At 37.4% G+C, this 18834-nt stretch overlaps 1 protein-coding gene across 4 annotated transcripts in view; it reads right to left on the bottom strand.

Annotated features, from left to right (window-relative positions):
- Positions 1-3461: 3461 nt before the first annotated feature.
- Positions 3462-18834, bottom strand: part of ANKRD28 (ankyrin repeat domain 28) — a 118992-nt gene continuing 103619 nt past the window's right edge. For 3 of the 4 annotated variants that reach the window (XM_039549060.1, XM_039549059.1, XM_010398983.4), the window contains 11 exons: positions 18264-18465; positions 16755-16842; positions 16236-16353; positions 15422-15641; positions 14299-14386; positions 14119-14202; positions 13473-13618; positions 13210-13292; positions 12989-13071; positions 10647-10738; positions 3462-5476 (listed from right to left, as the gene is read on the bottom strand). In XM_039549060.1, coding sequence (XP_039404994.1) covers positions 5190-5476; positions 10647-10738; positions 12989-13071; positions 13210-13292; positions 13473-13618; positions 14119-14202; positions 14299-14386; positions 15422-15641; positions 16236-16353; positions 16755-16842; positions 18264-18465 — 1491 coding nt within the window. In that variant the 3' untranslated portion in view covers positions 3462-5189. Of the gene's footprint in view, positions 5477-7180; positions 7286-10646; positions 10739-12988; positions 13072-13209; positions 13293-13472; positions 13619-14118; positions 14203-14298; positions 14387-15421; positions 15642-16235; positions 16354-16754; positions 16843-18263; positions 18466-18834 lie in introns of all 4 variants that reach the window. The other variant, XR_002045312.3, reaches the window with a different exon arrangement.

Here is an 18834-nt window from a genome sequence, read left to right as displayed (position 1 = left end):
CTAACAAGGAGGCCTGTGCCATGTCTCTTCTCATTTCATAGTCTGATTGGAAAGAACCCACAAAGATCACTGAAGTCCAACCCCTGGCCCTGCACATGATCATCCCAGGGATCACACCACATTCCCAAGAGCATTTAACGCCTTGGATTTCAGTCTGTAAAGTCTGGAGCCCCATGTTTTATAAATTCTCATCTTGTCTGATTCAGAGTCACAGCTACACACTTCTATACAACAAAATGTTTTCCATCCCAATCAGAATTCTTCTCCAACTGTCCTGCCAGCTTCTGCAGCATTTTAAAGAGGATTATAAGGAAATCATCACAAATCACTGAGACTACTGCAAGAAGCAATAACCACTGATCTTGGATTTAAGGATTTGTATGAATTGGCTTGACCAACTTTAAGAATTTAAATACTTACTTTTTCGTGATATTAATATCAATTTTGCCGAGTTTAAATTCAGATCTTTGGAAATTGTGTTAGAAGTTTAAACTACTCATTAAGAGATTAATAAAGGCCCTTCTCTCCAACATCTAGTTAGTCTGATTGCAACAGGACTGGATTATCAGAAATTACTGTCAGCGGGAATCAATGCTTTTTAACCAAAAGTGTGATAGCATTTCTTTTGTGGATACATACCATCGGCAGAGGCCCAGGGCAAAGTTGTGGGAGATGAGGAAGATCCTCCTGCTGCTCCTCCAGCTGTAGCCAGGGAAGCCCATGGAGGTCCCTCGCCCACCCTGTGGTACATGGAGCCAAAGAGCACGACCTCCAGTTCTCCAGAACTGCTGCTTCCATAAACACCCTTTTTATTTAGGCTTCAGTTTTTAAAGATGTGAACTTCACTGATCCAAACATGGAACTGAGTAGTATGGGCTCCCTTCAGACTGTTAAAAATGTTCCCTGATAGAGACAGACTTCTCACAAGTAAATGCCAGCCAGTTCTTTGGGCAGTATTCACTGCCACTTCCCATGTTTCTACACTCTGATCCTCTCACCCAGTTGTTGCAGGATCAGCAACAGAAAGGTCACCACACTTTTTTCTGCAAAAGAGAAGCTGAGTTACCCAAACCCTTGTGTTATCCCCAACCAACTGCATTTAATGAACCTTCTCTCATTTTTTTTGTATAGTAGATAGATATAAATAGAGCATGTTATTCTGGATTACTACAGCAGTTGTTGTCTTTAAATGGGTACAATCTGGGCAAGACAGGAAGGCTAATGCCTCTCAAAACCAGAATTAATTGGGTTGGAGAATCTGTAAACATTATCTCAGTCTCCTTTTTAGTCATCTTCCCTACAGTTTAGGTAACAGCTTTGGGATCTTTAGTGCTCCTTTTAACATCTTTGTAGAGGTATTAATTTTTACATATTAACTTGTTTTTCAACTAAACATTTGTTAATTCTCTAGCCTGGTAGCCAAAACCAGAATATAGACAAGTCAGAATTTTAAACAAAATAAATGACCAGAAAAAAACCCCCAAACAATTGCAACCAATCTAAGTTTAAAAGGTGCCTATAATAAAAGCTCTGACTGTTCCACATACATTTATACAACTATTTTGGAGACACCTAAGCACAGGAAGGTGATAAAAAGTTACAGGAGGAAATACAAAGCAAAGTCAAGATTTTATATGGAATTACAAGAAAAATCTCGATTGCAGTAGGGTTACTCTCAGGGGGAGACAGACTGATTCTTCATCTCATCAGCATCCAGCATTTATCCTGCAACATGACACTCTAAAAGTAACAGCTCAACCTATGAGGTTAATACTGACTTGGCATTTTCTCCTGCAGAACATTTATCCTGAGAACGGAAAACCCATAAAACATCCCAGAAGTCAGAGTACACAGAAAACTGAGCAGAGCCAGCTGTCCTCATTCCTTAAGTTCACTTGACTTTTTTCCCCCCCAGAACAAAAAGGGTTTCTTTGATTGTAATATATTGCTTCAGTAGTCCAGCCAAGGCTCACTGCTCTCCCTTGCTGAAAATCCAAGAGATTGTTTGGATGAGGGCTGTAAGAGTAACTGTGCAATATTCATCTGTATACAATCAGGAGAATTTCTTTTAGAAAAATGGAGGTTCCAACATAATTTTCTGGAAATGGACAGGCCTCCAACTGAGGTATGAACATTTTTCTTTAAACCCCCCACCAGACACCATCATCATTTTTTGCTTTTCAGAAACAAGGAACCTGCTGTTCCTTGACCACTCATTAAGGAAGTGGTCTCTGAGCACAGTAGCATGGTCTTTAAACAAATCACGTTCCATTTTTGGAATTAGACCATATTATAGCAATAGTCTCAATTACCACTTACAAGGCACAATTACTGTCCTACCCATACTGCCAGGTAGTAATAGTTTTGGGGGTTTATTTAACAAATACATGCAAATTGCAATGTACAGGCTCACTGAAAACACTGCAATGATGAGATATGTGAGCTACACAAATCATGTAACTCTGAATTCCTAACTGGACTTGAGAATTCGTAATTAGAAAAGACAGATATTTAGCTAAAAAAAGTTCACAAAACCTAACTTAAAATAATGTAATTTAATGCAGTGGGAAACTTTTCTTCCTCAAGAGGTGAGTAGCAATGAAATGAAAGGCATGATTTCTGACTGATGTAAGGAAACAAACATGTTCAACACCACTGTTTTCTGCATGTCCCTGTATTCCATACCCAAATCTTCCACTTTTAAGCAAACCAATGCCATCTGAGCTTTTCCTCCTCTGTCACCCAGGCATGCAGTGGACATGAACAGCTCGGCCACTACTGCAATTTTTCCAGTAGGACAGGAGTGTCCCCTGCTATAATCTGTGTCCTGTGGCTACGGACAGCACACAGAGATAACAGGTCATCTCAAAGTCAGACAGAGGTCAGCATAGATAATAAAGGCCTATTAATATCATCCTTTCACACTGCTTTAGAATCAACATCAGAGAGTTTCATGAACAGAAACATGCAGCTGTTACCTTTTAAATAACAGACACACCACTTGGTGTTCTCATCAGGTTTCCCACAGGCATTTGAGGAAAAAATGGGTCCATGTTGCTTCAGCCTTTGAATTTAAATGGTTGCAGTGAATCCCGAGACAGGGCAATGTGGATCTTGTGAGTGCTGCCTGTGTGCCTGGCTGAGGCACGAACATCACTCCCACAGAGACGCATACGTGAGAGATTCAGAGGGAAGAGAGCACAGAAATCACAACCTCCCTGAAGTTCTCTAACTCTGCTCACAGATAAACAATGAACACAGGCACAAATGGTTAAGAAAGCAGTATTTGTAAGGAAGCCTAAAGGAATAATGATGTAACATTTAAAATTACTTTAAGTAGCTCACCTTCACTTTAGAATTAAAATGCTGGCAAAGCCTTCATGAAGATGTTATAGAGTCCAACAGTTCGACAAGAGACCTTGTCATTAATTCTTAGTACATACAGATAAATTATTCATTAGTAGAACTCACAATTGGGTTTTTATTATACTCTGTAAAATATACAGGAATCTTGAAGTACTGAAAGAGTGCAGGTAAATACAGTATTCAAGCAGTCACTATTTCTATGTACATGCTCATTAATTCTTCAAAAACCCCACAAAATTATCAAATAGATCAAAATATTGTCCCATGTATCCACACTTTGTTCAGAAAAGCAGCTGTTAATTTACAATATCAAAGATTTCCAGTTTCAAAATACAAAAAAAGGATAAAAATGAAATTGGAATCAGCTTGTAGTAATTTATTGGTACTTTGCCAGGACATGCAAGGATTCCTTGCATGTACATAAACAAATTCACTTGAAAAGTAACAGTTATAGTTAAAGCAGAACCAAATAAAGTAAATTCATATTTAACAGACAAAACTTCAGCTTACTTATGTCAGTTTTTCATTCTTCAGGCAATTAAAAAAACCACAGTAGTCTGTTATAAATTAACAAAAATATTTGGGCAAGTCTGAACTACATTACAGGGACCTGTTTCTGCTGTTTATTTTCTAAATGGAGCACAACAAAGATACACAGCTCTTCCCACAGACCAGACACTGTACTTTTTTCTCTAATAGGGAAATATACTTTTAAATTCACCTCCCCTCCTCCCTCCCCCCTTTGTAAATCTGGGATTAAAAAAAAAAAAAGGTGACAGTGATATACAATTTTAATCTTACACACAAATTTATGATGTAAGGAAGTAGATAAATTACTGAAAAAATCTTTCAGTCACAACAGGGTTATCAAGACATTTCAATCCAATTTTTTATGCAGTTTCATAGTTTCCAAGTTATTTGTGTATTTTTAAATTAAGAAAAGTTCAATCCAAAACCCAAAAGTTAAGAAAAAAAACCTGTAACTGTGCAACAATTACTTCTTCCCTCCCACAACTCCCGCCCCTTGCTTCCCTTGTTTATTACACTGTACATTTTTCACCCTGACTTCACCTTGTTAGCTGGTTTAATTTTAGTACTATAAAAGTATGACAGATCATTTTCATTTCACCTAAAAGAAAACGAAAATAAAACTTAAAAGCACATCTGCTTTCTTTCATGGTACATTTAATAGTGTCGGAAGGCTTTCAGATGATTAAAAAAAAATAAAATTCAACATTTAAACCCAAATCTAAGCTTCTTTTCCGGAAGTAATTAAGGTTTGGTTGAAATAACTTCTCAAATAACCTATTCCAGTTTTCACAAAAACGTATTTAATTAAAAAAATCTTTAAGTTATTTGGTCCTTTGGCAATTTGCAGCACAAACAATGCCTACTGTACCAAACTCATTTATTGCCTTCAAAATGGTTTTAGGTTTATTGAGAGTATTTGAATCTAGCATCCTTTGTCTTGCACAATAGTGTTATTCATTTACACCAAATTGGGTGCCCAGTCTGCAGGAATCACTCGCGGCACCAGAAACAGAATGGTAGAATACAGTTAAATAAAACAGTTTTGACATTCTTTATTTTTTTTTTTTGCCATGGATTCCAAGTACTTATTCAAGAATTTATGCTTCTTCTGCAAAATATGCTCTTAAAAATCTTCCTAGAGTCTCACAGATCTTTTTTTTATATGCAACCACAATAAAAAACATCTTCTCAAAGGTGTGTCCTCTTTCTGTATTCAAACAGCAACAGCCTTCTGATAACACAAGTCTGACCTTCCAGCGTGAGGGTTCACTCAGACCTACAAAAAGTATCTTCTAATAGGTCTCAGAATCTGAGTCATTGAGCTCGTCTTCTTCTGTGTAGGGGTAGCCACCTTCCCTGCCAATGTTGTTGAAAGTACAGTAGGAGCTGTGGTCACTCCTCATGATTGGCAAGGAATCGAAGGTGACAGTTTTAGAGGTGTTGGTGTAATGATTAATGGCATTGAAGGTGAGGGAGGGCAATGTGCTGCTCGATGAAACAGGCATCATGGTGGCCAGGATGAGAGCCAGGCAATCGGCCACGTCCTTGTTGGGCGCGCAGGCCAACGCCGGCGTGTAACCTAGAAATCAAGAGAAAACAAAACCTGCATTTAAAATAAAGGCACTGTACAAATTTCTCCAAGTTCATACAATCTTTCAGCTGCAAAAGCATTTTACACTGCTTAGTTCCACACTGTTCGAAAAATTAAAAAAAAATGAAATAAATGCATTATCAATTAGTATTTTTAAACTTCTGGTTACAAAAACAATTGAAATTAATGGACTTTGCAAAAAAGATGTAATTGTTTTGTTAAGCACAGCCAAACACTCTTTCTCACTCAGCCAGTGAGAAAAGCCCAGATCTGGAAATGGTGAAGAAGTCACCTGGCTGAAGAGAGACAGCTAACAGCAGCCGACAGTAATAGGTGATGGTATTTACTAAAGAGCTACTGCAGAAACTACAGCTCAAATGTTTCTTCATCCAGAGGCTCCACCACAGCTGTTCATCACACACAGTTACTTTAGTAACACTGTGCTATCTCAGTAACAAGCTGGCTAAAGGATCAGGGCCAGCTAATTGAAAAGGCAGAGTATAAAGTTCAATTAACCTATACTTTATTACAATATTTAATAATATAAATTATAAAGCCAATGCCTAACTTTTACTTCAGGGTATTGATTAAGAAATCCAGAGAAGTTTGAGGAAATGCTAGCTGGGTTAGCAGGCTAGGACTTGCAGAGACACCTCTTGGTTGCCCAGCTTGTCCAACCAAACTTCTGCCAGGCATTGCTGCTGTGACAACACCCAAATGCAGGTCTCGGGCTGTGGAATGATTTGAAGTCAGGTCACGTAGCTGTGACATCTCTTCTGGGTTTCTGTGGCTCTAATAATCCTCCAACATTGTTCCTTCTGCAGCTTACCATTCTCTGTGTACTTGCCTCTATTCATTCAATGTCAAGAAAAATGCTTCAAATTCTCCTCAGCGGAGATACGTGCATTGCTCCTGTCTCAGGCTTAACCATTCGCACGGCGCCCGAGGGCAAGTTCTGGCACAGGTCTTGGTGCACCTACAGCACCAAGGGACTGCACTTGGTGGTGCCACTGGCAGCTCTAAAAGCAGGGCAGTCTCCTAAGTACAACCACAGACCACAGCTAATTCTGCTGCCAAGAGCAGGACAAGTTCCCCCTCCCTGGCTCCACTCGGCAGTGTTTGCCCAGGTCACCCTGCGCAGCACCTCTCACTGCGTGGGACAGAAATGCCCACAGTGAGCTCAAAAGGAAGACTCATATTCAGGTACATTCGGGAGTCTGAAGTCCCACACTACCCCCAGTCCACAGCTTAAAGGTGTACAACATCCAAGTAAAAAGTACACGAGTAATTTTAAATAATAGATGGCTTTAACGCAAAGTGCGTGATAGATTTCTATCCAGACCTTAGGAAGGCAGGGAAAACAGGCAATGCTCATTCTACCAGCAAGTGTTTTAACTACCAAGGAATCATCTTTATTGTAGAAGTAGGTCCAGATCAAGTTTTAGGATAGAGCCCAGGAGCAGTTACTGTATTGTACAATTGCACATAAGTATTAAACCAGTAAGCACATTATGGAAAATAACTGTAGCTAGAAATTAAGAAAACAGCAAGCAGGGGACAGTCTTGCAGTTGAACTATTACTTGCTCAGGACAGACCTTGTGCTTGACGCTTTGAACAGAGCAAGACAAGAGTCCCTGCCCAAGGGAGCACACAATCCAAGGAAACACAGATAATTCAAGCACAGAACGCACCAGCTGACCATGCGATAGGGCCGTACAGAAGTGCAGCGCAGCAGATGTTTTCATTGTTAGTAAGGTACCACAGCACTTAAACAGCTCAGAGTTAACAGTGACAGTCTGCAGAAGAGATACATTTTGAGAGGATTCAGAAGCAAGGGCCAGAGCTTGCCACACCTGGATCATGACTGCATTTCAGGCATGTAAGGCAGAACAGAGGCTCAGAACTGATACTCAGATGCACACCATTTAATATCTACAGTTGCTGGAGGTTGTATGAAGGTAAGATGACACACAAAATAAGTTTATTCAAGCTGGTCATATTCAACACCATTTCTTTCACTAATGTGACTTGATAAAAGTTCAAAGAAGAAAAACGAGCAGGCATCTGCTATTTTTAAGGCGTTTGTTCATTTGTTTGCCCCCTTCCCCCTCCCCCTTTTAAAGACTTCTAGGGTCTTAAATACTCATGTTCCTTCTGGAACAGAGCAACTCAGTTCATATAAAAAAAGGTCAATGTAAGGATTAAACAAAATACTTGCTTCTGTTAAAAGTTCTCTGTTCTCTAAAAACTGTGATTGTAATTAATATACAATTGTTGGTCTCGAGCTCCTGGCTTTCATAAGCAGGAATGAAGTATCACAGTTTTATTCTTGCCTTAGACATAGCAAGATGAAGTAACTGCTTACACCATGAAAGACTGACATCTGTGTCCTCCACCATATTAACTTACATTAACTCCACTATATCAATTCAAATTTGTAAGAACAAATTGTAATTTTATGTCACTTAACTGCAGAGTGATAATTCATAAGTTAGAGAAACAAAAGATATAAATACTTGATATTTCCTTTGAAGATGATGTTGGTAAATGAACTGACTCCATTGAAATACTCTTCACTCAGCTCCCTGTAATGGTCCCCACAATATGCACTTGTACCTGCATAAGCCTTCACGCAACAATAACAACAAAATATTTACTATCTTCATTTGTAAGTGGGGCAATAGAAGCAGAGGGAGGTGGGGCAGCCTCCTTGCACAACAGAAAAATAGAATCTGCGTGATGGACACTGACTTAAGGATGGGGCTCCCCCTGCCCAAATGCAGAGCTGCTTCTTCCCTGAGGCTTGAAAGTTTCAAGGAAGGCGTCTACAGGAAAATCAGAAGGTTGTTAATGTTGTCAGTGCAATGAGAGTTCTCAAGATCAACTGAATGAAGTGTTAACACTGGGAAAGAGATGAGAGTCTGAGGCACAATTTATCTTGTAAGCACTTACAGAAAAATTCCTTCCAGAAAACTGGACATCTCCAATATAAACTAAAATACAACTTAAATAGTCAGGAAAAAAACCACTACAAAACAAACAAAAAAAAATTGAAAAGTTGGTTGAGTGACAAAATAAAACTTCATATGGTGTCAAATGAAAGAAAAACCAGTAATTTATTTTAAGACAGGCAAATTTACATTAAGAATGTCCAATTCAACAGAATTTTTGTAGATGAAGGTGATGGCAGTTTCATCATGACTGGTGTGGAAATATGGGAAAACAACTGAAATCTGAGTAAGAACTGAGACAGAGCTGAGAATGAACCCTCAACACAACTGCTTTGGGGAAGTATACTAGAGAGTTAATTTGCTGCAGTTTCAGCTGCATTTAATTTTTTAAGAACCAAGAGGATTAAATTTTTTCTACAGACATTAGTTCTTAAACAAAAACGATCTCACCACAATAAGAGATGCTCTATAACAAAACCAGTATGACTTCAAATCTAGAGTTTTAAAAATCTTATAAACTATATAAACTGAAATGCAGGTAACTGGACTGATGCTGGTTTTTTTCAAAGCTCATGTTTTTCAAAAATTATCTATAGCTCAGAGAGAGCAGCAGAGGACTCAATTTATACAGCTATAGATACAAATAGAGACTGCTTGCAAAAAGTCAATGTAGCTTTTACAGAAAGGGACAAATTCAAAGACAAAAAGTTGATCATTGCTCCGTAACAGCTGAGGCTCTGCTGGTTACGTGTTCCTTATATCAAGACAGACTTCCCTGTAAAACACTAGAACTTTCTAAAACTAAAACTAAACTGCTGTATCATCTAATTCTGTATGAAATGCTAATCTTGTGTGGCAGATCACTGAATTTATCTGGACTATGATAAAGTAAGATCAGTATTGTGACCCAAAATATTCCAGTGCCTATTTCTCCAGTCAGAAAAAGAATTCATTGCGAATATCCTCAAGGCTGCTTAAAATTTTGTAAACAAAGCAATTGCTATTAGAAAGAACCACAGTGAGGAAAAATATTAGATAGCGCTCAGTGTTGCTTTAAAATTTAAAATATGAGCAGAATTTAAAAAAAGATTTTTAGGTCCCCAGGCTGCCAGGGTACTTTGACATGAATGTGTTTCCTAATGTTTTCCTTTGTTATGTCAAAGATCCATCCTAACAAGGGACTGGTGGGCTGCCTATGAGAAGGCAAATGTCTCCAGTCAGCATACATGTGATGAGAAACAAAAATAAAAAAGATATGTTTTCCAATCTTTTCATTTTAGGGAGTTGCTTTTAGTACTTACTCTTGTGCCCTATTTTAGGCAAGGAATGATCTTTAAGTCACCCATGTCACTTCAAGCAGTGTAATTTGAGAAACACATAGAGAAAGTCACAGTGAACATCAAGAGAGGAAAAACTTTCCAAAGTGGAAATAGAATTAGAATTATTAATTAGGCACATCACTTTTGGAGTTAAAAAACAACACAACAAACCCAAAGAAACAAAGCCAAAAAGCAAACAATCCAAGGCCATTCCCTCACCCCTCCCCAAATCCCAGCTACTGCTTTCACGGCATGAGAGACGGAGCCTTACACTTTTAAAGGCACAGCTTCTAAGAACCACAGACGTTTTACATGAAAATATGCAAATTCGTCAGTAAATCTAATTTTCTTTTGTTCTTACAAGGTGCAGGATTTATTCTTGTAATAAAGCAGTTACTTCTTCTTACTTCCATGTGCCAAAAAACTCTGAAGAGCCAGAAGCTTGAGAAAAGTAACTGAGAGCTGTAAATCATACTAGCTTTTAAAAGCTAACACTGATATACCTACTGTGACAAAACGAATAGCAATTCAATCTAGCTTCTTAACAGCTGAAAGTTATATTTTACTTTGAGCATTATGTTTTTCTGACCATTTTTGGTATGCCAAAGCTACTGCATTTATAGGTGCATCATAAAACTACTTTTATAGTGCATCATAAAACTACGAATGCAAACCAAACATTTCTGTGCCGTGACCTGCATCGTTCTTAAAGCTTTCACTCTCTCTACACTTCTGCTGCTTTGCTAAAAGGGTTCACCGCCAACGCCTTTTTTTCTGAGGGCGACCTACTGGAAGGCTCATCTGAAGTTTCCACAGTTATTGCTTTTCAGGGAGTTGAGTTTAGAACCACAGTTCCTTACAGGGAAACAAAGTTAGATTTTTCTTACCATTTTCATCTACAGCAAGTACACTTGCTCCCTTCCCTAAAAGCTCTTGAACTACAACCGTTAGTCCATTTCGAGCAGCAACATGCAGAGGTCTGTGAAGACAAGCAAACTCATATATAAACCTTAGAACAAGTCAGTAAGTACGACAGGTAGCTTGCATCTAGTTAAATGTAATACTTACATTTCTATGTTATTTATACATTATATAAATACTGTAGATGTAATAACTAAGATAGGAAACTCAGCAAATCTCTTGTCTTATTGCAAAGACACTCTACAATACCAATTGTGAACTTTCTTCTTTCCATGGCAGCACACAGTGACGAAGCAGCTGCTAGTAAAGATGTGCATGCTTATGGACTTTATCATGTTGAAAAGTCAGAAACAGTTGGCACCCTACTGTTGATAAATCCCCCACTCAACTGATGTAACAGATACTGTCACATCTGAGAGATACTGCATATCACTGCCATCAGTCACTGCAGCTCTAACAGCAGAATGGCAGTCGTTTGCTACTGCATGTAAATGCTCATAAGAAATGCAGAAGCACTTTATCAATCTGCCTTCTAGAAACCACCCTATTCCACTGTGATTAGAGATGAAAAAATATCTCACAGTATAACGCATGAAGCAAGAAACGCAGTTTACTTTTCAAAGCCTCAAACTACTAGGCATATATCAATTTTATCTTGACTTGCCCTATAAAGGAAAGTGTAGCTTTATCTTAAATATTCTAATGGTATCTTTTTCAAATGCAACAGTTTTTCAAAATTGGCTTAAATAAAACCTTACCATCACTCAGCAGGAAACAGAATATTCAGCTTACTTCCCTTCTGCTTTATATTGCTCTTCATTCATTCTAAGTTTCCTAAAGTTGTTTGAATTAACTATAAGCTATATTTTGAGTTGGAAACAAATGCCTTCTTAGATACCAGAAATGCAAAAGATACAAACAAGAGCAGCTGTACCTATGGTGTTTACATTAAAGTATTAAAAATTCAAGAACTACCACACCCCACAGATATACTGAAAAGTGTACTGTAATTAAAATAATTTTAATATAGAGACCAACAATTTTAATGCTTATTTTGCCACAAAGAAGGACTTTGTTTAAGCTGTTCAGAAAGTCAACTTAATTATTAAACATTTGCTAAAGCAGTAATATTTTAAACAACTGTTAAAACCTTGCAATTTATATAAACACTTCATGGAGGTGCAAATGTGTACCTATTTTATCCCATGACATCTCTTGATCAGACTATTTGAGCCAAGGCACGTGGGTGGAATTACATGAGCCTGTGGTAGCATACTTTCCCACAACTGTTCTCATCTCATTTTTGCTTTTCCTTCTCTCAAGACATCCTTGCTTCAAGCCAGAAAGGAGGCAATCAATCCTTTCCTACTTTCTGGTTATTTCATGCTGCCTGAGGTGCGCCATGGTGAGCAGCAAAAGCAAAGGAAGAATTCTTACTATTTTAACTCCTTAATTCAAGCAGATCTCAGGGAATACTTGGAAGCACTGTAAGAGTGAATATGGCAAGATTCCAGAAGGGCTGTAAGGCCAGAATAATATGTGAGTTGCTTACAAGTTCCAGTGTAAGGGTTTTTTGGTTTTTTCTTTTTCCTAAATGGTCTGTGATTGCAATACTACAGCAGTCTAATAATTCATGTGCATAACTCAGCTACACACTGTGTGTCAAGTACTGCCTGTAACACAAATGCATTCTCTAAAAGGAAAAAAATGCAGAAGAGTCATTTTAGTAACCCATCCTGATTGGTATGACATACCATACATTTCTAAGGTTTCCTTCTGATCTGGGCTAACCAAGTACGTTTAATGAGAGAAGATCTTCAGGAAGGTTTAAGAATAGTGTATTCTCCACGATATTTAATAGGAAATAATGTTTCATCCTTGAAACATGAAACAGAAAGCATGCTGAAGAATAAAAGCACACTTCAGGCAGTTTTTTTTAAAAGTAGTTATCTTTGAAGACCAAGTCTTAGTTTGCCTCAAGTTGTTAAATAAATTGATTTTTAACTGAAAAACTGGATAATTTTTAAAACAGAAAAATCTTGGCTTACAGGAAATCTCAGAGGATTGCAGTAACTTCACACAGGAATCCCAATAATGTAAGTTTTATTTATCATCCCATTCACCCACTAGAAACAAAATATTTAGAGCTTTAAATAGGAGCAAAACACCATTTCAATTCCAAGTTGGTTCAACTCTTGGTACCTATTAACAATGAATTTTAAAAAAAAATTCTGAAAAATATTCCTCTTTATGAGCAAGATACACACCAAGAACTCATCTTTCAAATACCCTCACTGCTGATACGTACGTTTGCAAGGCTGCATTGGTGGCATTGATGAGGTTTCTATCCGTAATCTTCTCCAGTATTAACAAGGCACTAGTTTCATGACCCTTAACACAGAACAAACATCTGTCACACACCAAATATTCTTCACTAATTGCTTTGAGTGCTTTTTCAAAGTAACAGTACTTTCAAACAGTGCTTGATAACACAAAGCTCAGCACTGATAAGTCAGACCATGCACACACCTTGCTGCAAGCCAAATGGAGTGCTGTGTTCTTAAAACTGTCTTGCAAAGTCAGATCAGCCTTAGCACTGCTAACCAGCACCTCTGGGGAAATAAAGACTTGTATTAACTGAAAGCATATTGCTTAAAATCTAAATGGCTTACATTTGTGCAAAATGAAAATAGAATTTTGACAAAAATATATTCACAGGAATGTTAAGGCTACTTCACCCACAGTAAGATCAATAAAGCTAAGAGCAGAAATAGATAAAGCTTTCTCTTTACCAACTGTATTCGTCTGTCCATTTTCTGCAGCCATCATTAAAGGTGTTTTCCCAGAAGAATCTACAGCATTTACTTGAGCACTGTGACCAAGCAGAAGCTGTAGACACTCAACGTGATCTGTAAAAGCTGCTGCATGCAGAGGAGTTCTACAACAGATCAAAAGACAATATGGCCATGTTCAGCCATGTTTTCTGCTGTATTCAAAGGGGCATCCCTGGCTGTGATCCTACAAATAAAGAAGACTGGGCAGTCTCTCCCACTGATCCTTTGCAATCAGTATTTCTGGAGTTGTGACTGCTGCCTTTCTGGTTTCAAATAACTCCACCCCCGTAGTTTATAATAGAAATACAATTTGATTCAGAAAAAATAAAAGATGCATAAAACTCTATCCACAAAGGGATAAAATTTAAAACATGCTCTAACTTGCCTGTATAATAAAAAGCCAATTCAAGTTTACTGAATCAGAACAGGATTTTAAAAATCTAAAATTTATTTCTAGCACAGAATATAAAAAAACCTTCAAAGAATAAAACCAGGGGAATGAGGAATTAACATAAGCAGCAAATACAAAATCCCAAATGACTGAAGAGTTTAGCACAGCCACTGTATGACATTACAAACATTCTTTCTGCATTTACACTCTTACCTTCCTTTTGAATCTGTGGAATTGACAATACCAGCACCTAGTGTATCAATTAACATTTCTGCAGCACCTTCATTGTCATTTATCCTATAATGAATTAAACAGACTGTTATTTACAGAATGATAAATCTTTTGTTAAATACAGCAATGAAATTTATGAAGAATAATTTTGCACTTCCTTACACAGCACAATGCAAGGGACTGAAAGAACTTCCTTCCATTTTCTGAAAAACTTCCTGTTCCAGGAGCAGCTCTACACAACTGTCGTGACCTAAAGCAAATGTAAAAGTTAGGTATTGAAAAGAAAGGAAAGGGTTTAACTATGGTTTACAATGAAAAATATGCATCTAAATTAGATTAAGCAGTATTGTATTTGAAAGTTTCAAAGAAAGGCTAGTTATATTCAACAGGGCTACATTTAGGAACCAATACATTCTTAGAATCCTGAAAATCAAACTGACATGTAACACTCTAAACTTTATGAAGTTAGAAGGTAGGTATCTCATGCTGTCTGAAGAACATCTAAAACACTTCAATTCTGTGTGGAGGAAACACCTCCACATTTCAAACTCTTCTGTACACTCACCACTTTGTCTACATGAAAACAACTGCACCATTTAAAGTTTATTTTTGTTCCACATTTAGTTGAAATTATCACCCAGTTCAGCTCACCAGTTATTCACTTAATAATAAAAGGTAAAATGAAGGTCTAATCTCTTTACTTCTTGTTTTTTTCTTTATCATGTCACTCAGAGATGAAATAAAAAACAACCTCTGCTACATTCTAAATGAACACACAGAACAAAATCTTTAGCAAAGGAACTGAATGATTTTTCTACATTTTAACGCCTCCCTCACTCTCAAACCCATGAAATGATCAGTGAAGAATAAACGAAATTCTTATTGAATCACTTTTATATACTTGAGTTTCTTATGCCTACCATAGTTGATATGAAGCAAGTTTAAGGACAGATTTAATCTGAAACCATTCCTCCCTATGAAGGTTATTTTTTTGGGATGTGCGGCACATTTCTATTTAAAGGTACTATGCTGACTTTCTTTTAAAGACTCCTTGAGGCATAAAACTAAGGCAGTATATTAAAAAAATGTAGGACAAAAGTAAACATCTCTTATTATGTATTAGATGTTAATACATTTCTCTTCAAGACATTGTGTCTGTCACTTTCTCTCATTCACTGAAACAAACTAAAAGAGGACAGACTTTATATGTTGCTTTTGTAAGTATTAATAACTTCTACCCCAATATCAACAAACAGATTTAGAGATGTATTTGAATGCATTTTACCATTATAGCAGGCCCAGTGCAGTGATGTATAGCCGTGATTGTCTGCCATTGCAGGTGCTGCATCCACAGAAGTAGCTGACTGCAGGAGAGCTCCCAGAACACCTATATGGCCACACGCAGCTGACAAGTGGATGGGGGTCCGTCCCCTACAGTCTCGTAGTAAGGACTTAGCACCATGTTGAAGCAAAGCTTCCACACATTCCTCATGCCCGGTAACTGCCTGTGAGAGGGAGACAGGAAAGGGCTAGTTTGAAAATATTCATGTATATAAGCCAAGGTGTAGAACTCAAGCAAGCAAACCTCAGGCAAATTCTTCCATTTTTAAGGCATAACAAAATAAGCATAATAAGTTATTTTTGCTTCTGAAATCAGCCATTCTCTTGGGAAAATAGAAATGTATTGTAATACTGATAAGAGAATATTTTCTTGGAATAACACTGAATGAACTACTAATCTCTAGGGCTCATTCAACTGTCTTATCTGGCAGACACTACAAACAAAATACTTGGCATGTGGCTTGCATCATGCTTTTCTTCCTCCCATTAACACTACCTCCCCTGAACAAAAAGCTTACTCTAGGACCTCTCCAGTCAACATTTTACAGCAAGATTAGGAGGTTCTAGAAATCCAAAGGAATTCTGAGGGTAGGTAGTAAACAGGCAGAAGCCATCTTTTCAGTGCAACTAAAAATACAATTAAAAATTAAAATGGCAAGAGGGGAATAATGAGAAATTCATTAACACTACATATGAAGTCTTTATCTGAAATTAGCATGTAGGAAAATGGAAAGGAAAGAAAGGGAATAATCTCTTACCCCTCTATGTAATGCTGTTCTTCCCCACTTATCTTTGGCATCTACATTTGCTCCTTTGTTAAGGAGTGAATAAACGCAGTCGGTGTGCCCATTGAGAACTGACAACATCAAAGGAGTCCTAAGCAGAGACAGAAATGAAGTGGATATTTACATTTGGAAATTTAACAGACTAGCACTCAGTTCAAGTATAACAACTGCTATCCTTCCAGGCAACACTTAAGATTTACATCATCAATGACCTTCCACTCATTCGCTTTTTAGATTCCAGAAAACAAATTAACACCCCCAATTCAGAAGTCCTGATTAAGTAACTAGAATTCATTTTCTCAGTATTTGGGCAGTAAGACACATTTTAGTTCCCTTCCAACTGAACAAGAACATTTTTCACTCCCAACTTTTGTTTATTGCAATAATCTCCTTTTAAATTAAGTTAAAAATAACTACTGTAAAATACTTGGTTTTTTCTTTTATGAAATGCAATAACTTGTGTAGAGCAGAATGTCCATCATTGAAACTCACTGTCCATTTCCATCTTGAATGTCCACTGCATTCTGTGGTTCTGCATTTCCTATCAATAGCCGCAAACATTCTGAATGACCATTTGTAGCTGTAAAACATTATAAAAATATGGGGTTTACATTAATTGCCTTTGAGTAGAGAGTTCAAACAGGACGGCAACCTGCTCAGACTAAAACCCATTAGCCTGAAAACCCACCATACAGCTGGACCATTGTTATAACTTAAATTAAAATATGAACAATAGAAAATAATTTCAGAAATCAGGTATTCTCAACTACAGTGTTAGAAGCAACTGATTCCAACTATCAATTGCCAGCAGATTTTTTTTTTTACATATAAATGAAGTTGCACATATTAAAAGTAATTGGAATATATGCTTATACAACATACACAAGAAGGAACATGTCAGTATAGGAATTAGCATAATTTTTGCCTGTTTTAAGGCACAGGTAAACACATACCTAGCAAATCATAGTCAGATTTTATTAGCAAGTGTAGCATGTACATAGTTATAAAATAATAATGGAAATCACATTTAGAAAGGGGAAGGAAATGTAATGCATAGATGTAATAAACCAAGCAGTTTAAAAAAATGGAAAAAGAACAAACAGAAAATTGAGAAATCTCATTTAAATGCAACTCATGAAAGATAAATGATTGCTTCTTGGAAGGGAAATTATTTCTGACCTACAGCTGCAGTATTCAGCCCACAGAAGCACAGCAACAGTTCATGTTTCTGTAGCTGACAGACATGCTAACACAAGTTAGGAAAGCTAAATCAAATAGAATAATGCAGCTTGTGCTCATGGACAACAAATTAAGTGGTTAGAATGACGGTGTTTTGTACATAATGCTCTTTTTAACTGCAGCACTTCTGTAACACCATTACTATAAAAGTCAAATTTAATAAGACTGTTTTCAACGCGAGATAAAAATAAGACTATAGTGTGGATTCTGGACTCAGAGAAAGGCAGGCCTAGAGATGTTTTCTAGGAAAGTCAGCAAGAAAATACTGCAAAGGATTGCTGTTATTTTGAAAATGCTCAGGAGTCCTTTAAATCCTTGGAAAAAAATCACAGTAAGTTTTCATGTCTCCTCTCAAACTGTCAAAATTCTCCAAGACTCCAGTAATTTTAGAAGTATTTTACTGCCAAGACAGGCAATTTGCCTATCTAAATTTGGCCCTGCAGTTTGGGCTGCATGAAAGACGAGGAGAGAAGCAGGGACATGTCACTTGACACCTGTCAGCACAGCCAGCTGTATGGACAAGGACAATGCACCCTTCCAGAGGGAAGTGTGGAACAGCACTCCTCGGGCTCAGCTGGTTTATTGGATTAATACTGGTTCCTGTCTGCAACTCTTTTGCTACACCTTTCTCAGCACAGCATATACCTTAAAAGTCATCCTCTATTCCTAAACATTATTTCTTAGACCATTAATGACAGAGACTTCTAAACAGATTATCCACTTCAAAACCCAAAATTTTAGAGGTTAGTGGCTAGCACATACCTGCAGCATGAATTGGGGTCCTCTTTACAACATAATCTTTCACCAAGATTGATGCTCCCTGATTAATGAGCACATCTACACATTCCACGTGTCCCTTAAAGGCAGCAAGATCCAGTGGTGTCCTTCCATTGTTATTCCTCACATCAAGGTCCAGCAGTGACTGTACCAGCACTTCCAGAGCTTGATGGTGGCCATGATAGGCCTACAAGAATAAGAAAATCCTTCAATTTTCCCATTCTTAGCATTTTTCCCTTTCTTGCCAGAACCACATAAATGAAATTGTGAAGACACTATTCTTATTTTAGCATGTAGAAGAGCAACTGATGCAGCACATAAGTAGTTACAACAGTTACGACTAATTAAAAAAACCCCACAATTTCAGCAAGAGGGTTGGTGGGTTTTTTCTATTTTATCCTTTCAGTCAGCAACTGCAACTACTCTCAGAAAATCATCTGTCTTCAATCTGCATAAAGAACAGTATTTTGACTACTGCACGTTTCATTGCTCTATGTTGTAGTTACATCATCCTCATATTATTTCAAGTGAGGAACACAGGCAAACTTAAGTAATT

This window comes from Corvus cornix, chromosome 2 (assembly GCF_000738735.6).
Source record: "Corvus cornix cornix isolate S_Up_H32 chromosome 2, ASM73873v5, whole genome shotgun sequence".
Classification (NCBI taxonomy): domain Eukaryota; kingdom Metazoa; phylum Chordata; class Aves; order Passeriformes; family Corvidae; genus Corvus; species Corvus cornix.
Note: the sequence above shows the minus strand (reverse complement) of the source record. Positions and strands in the feature narration are given on the sequence as shown.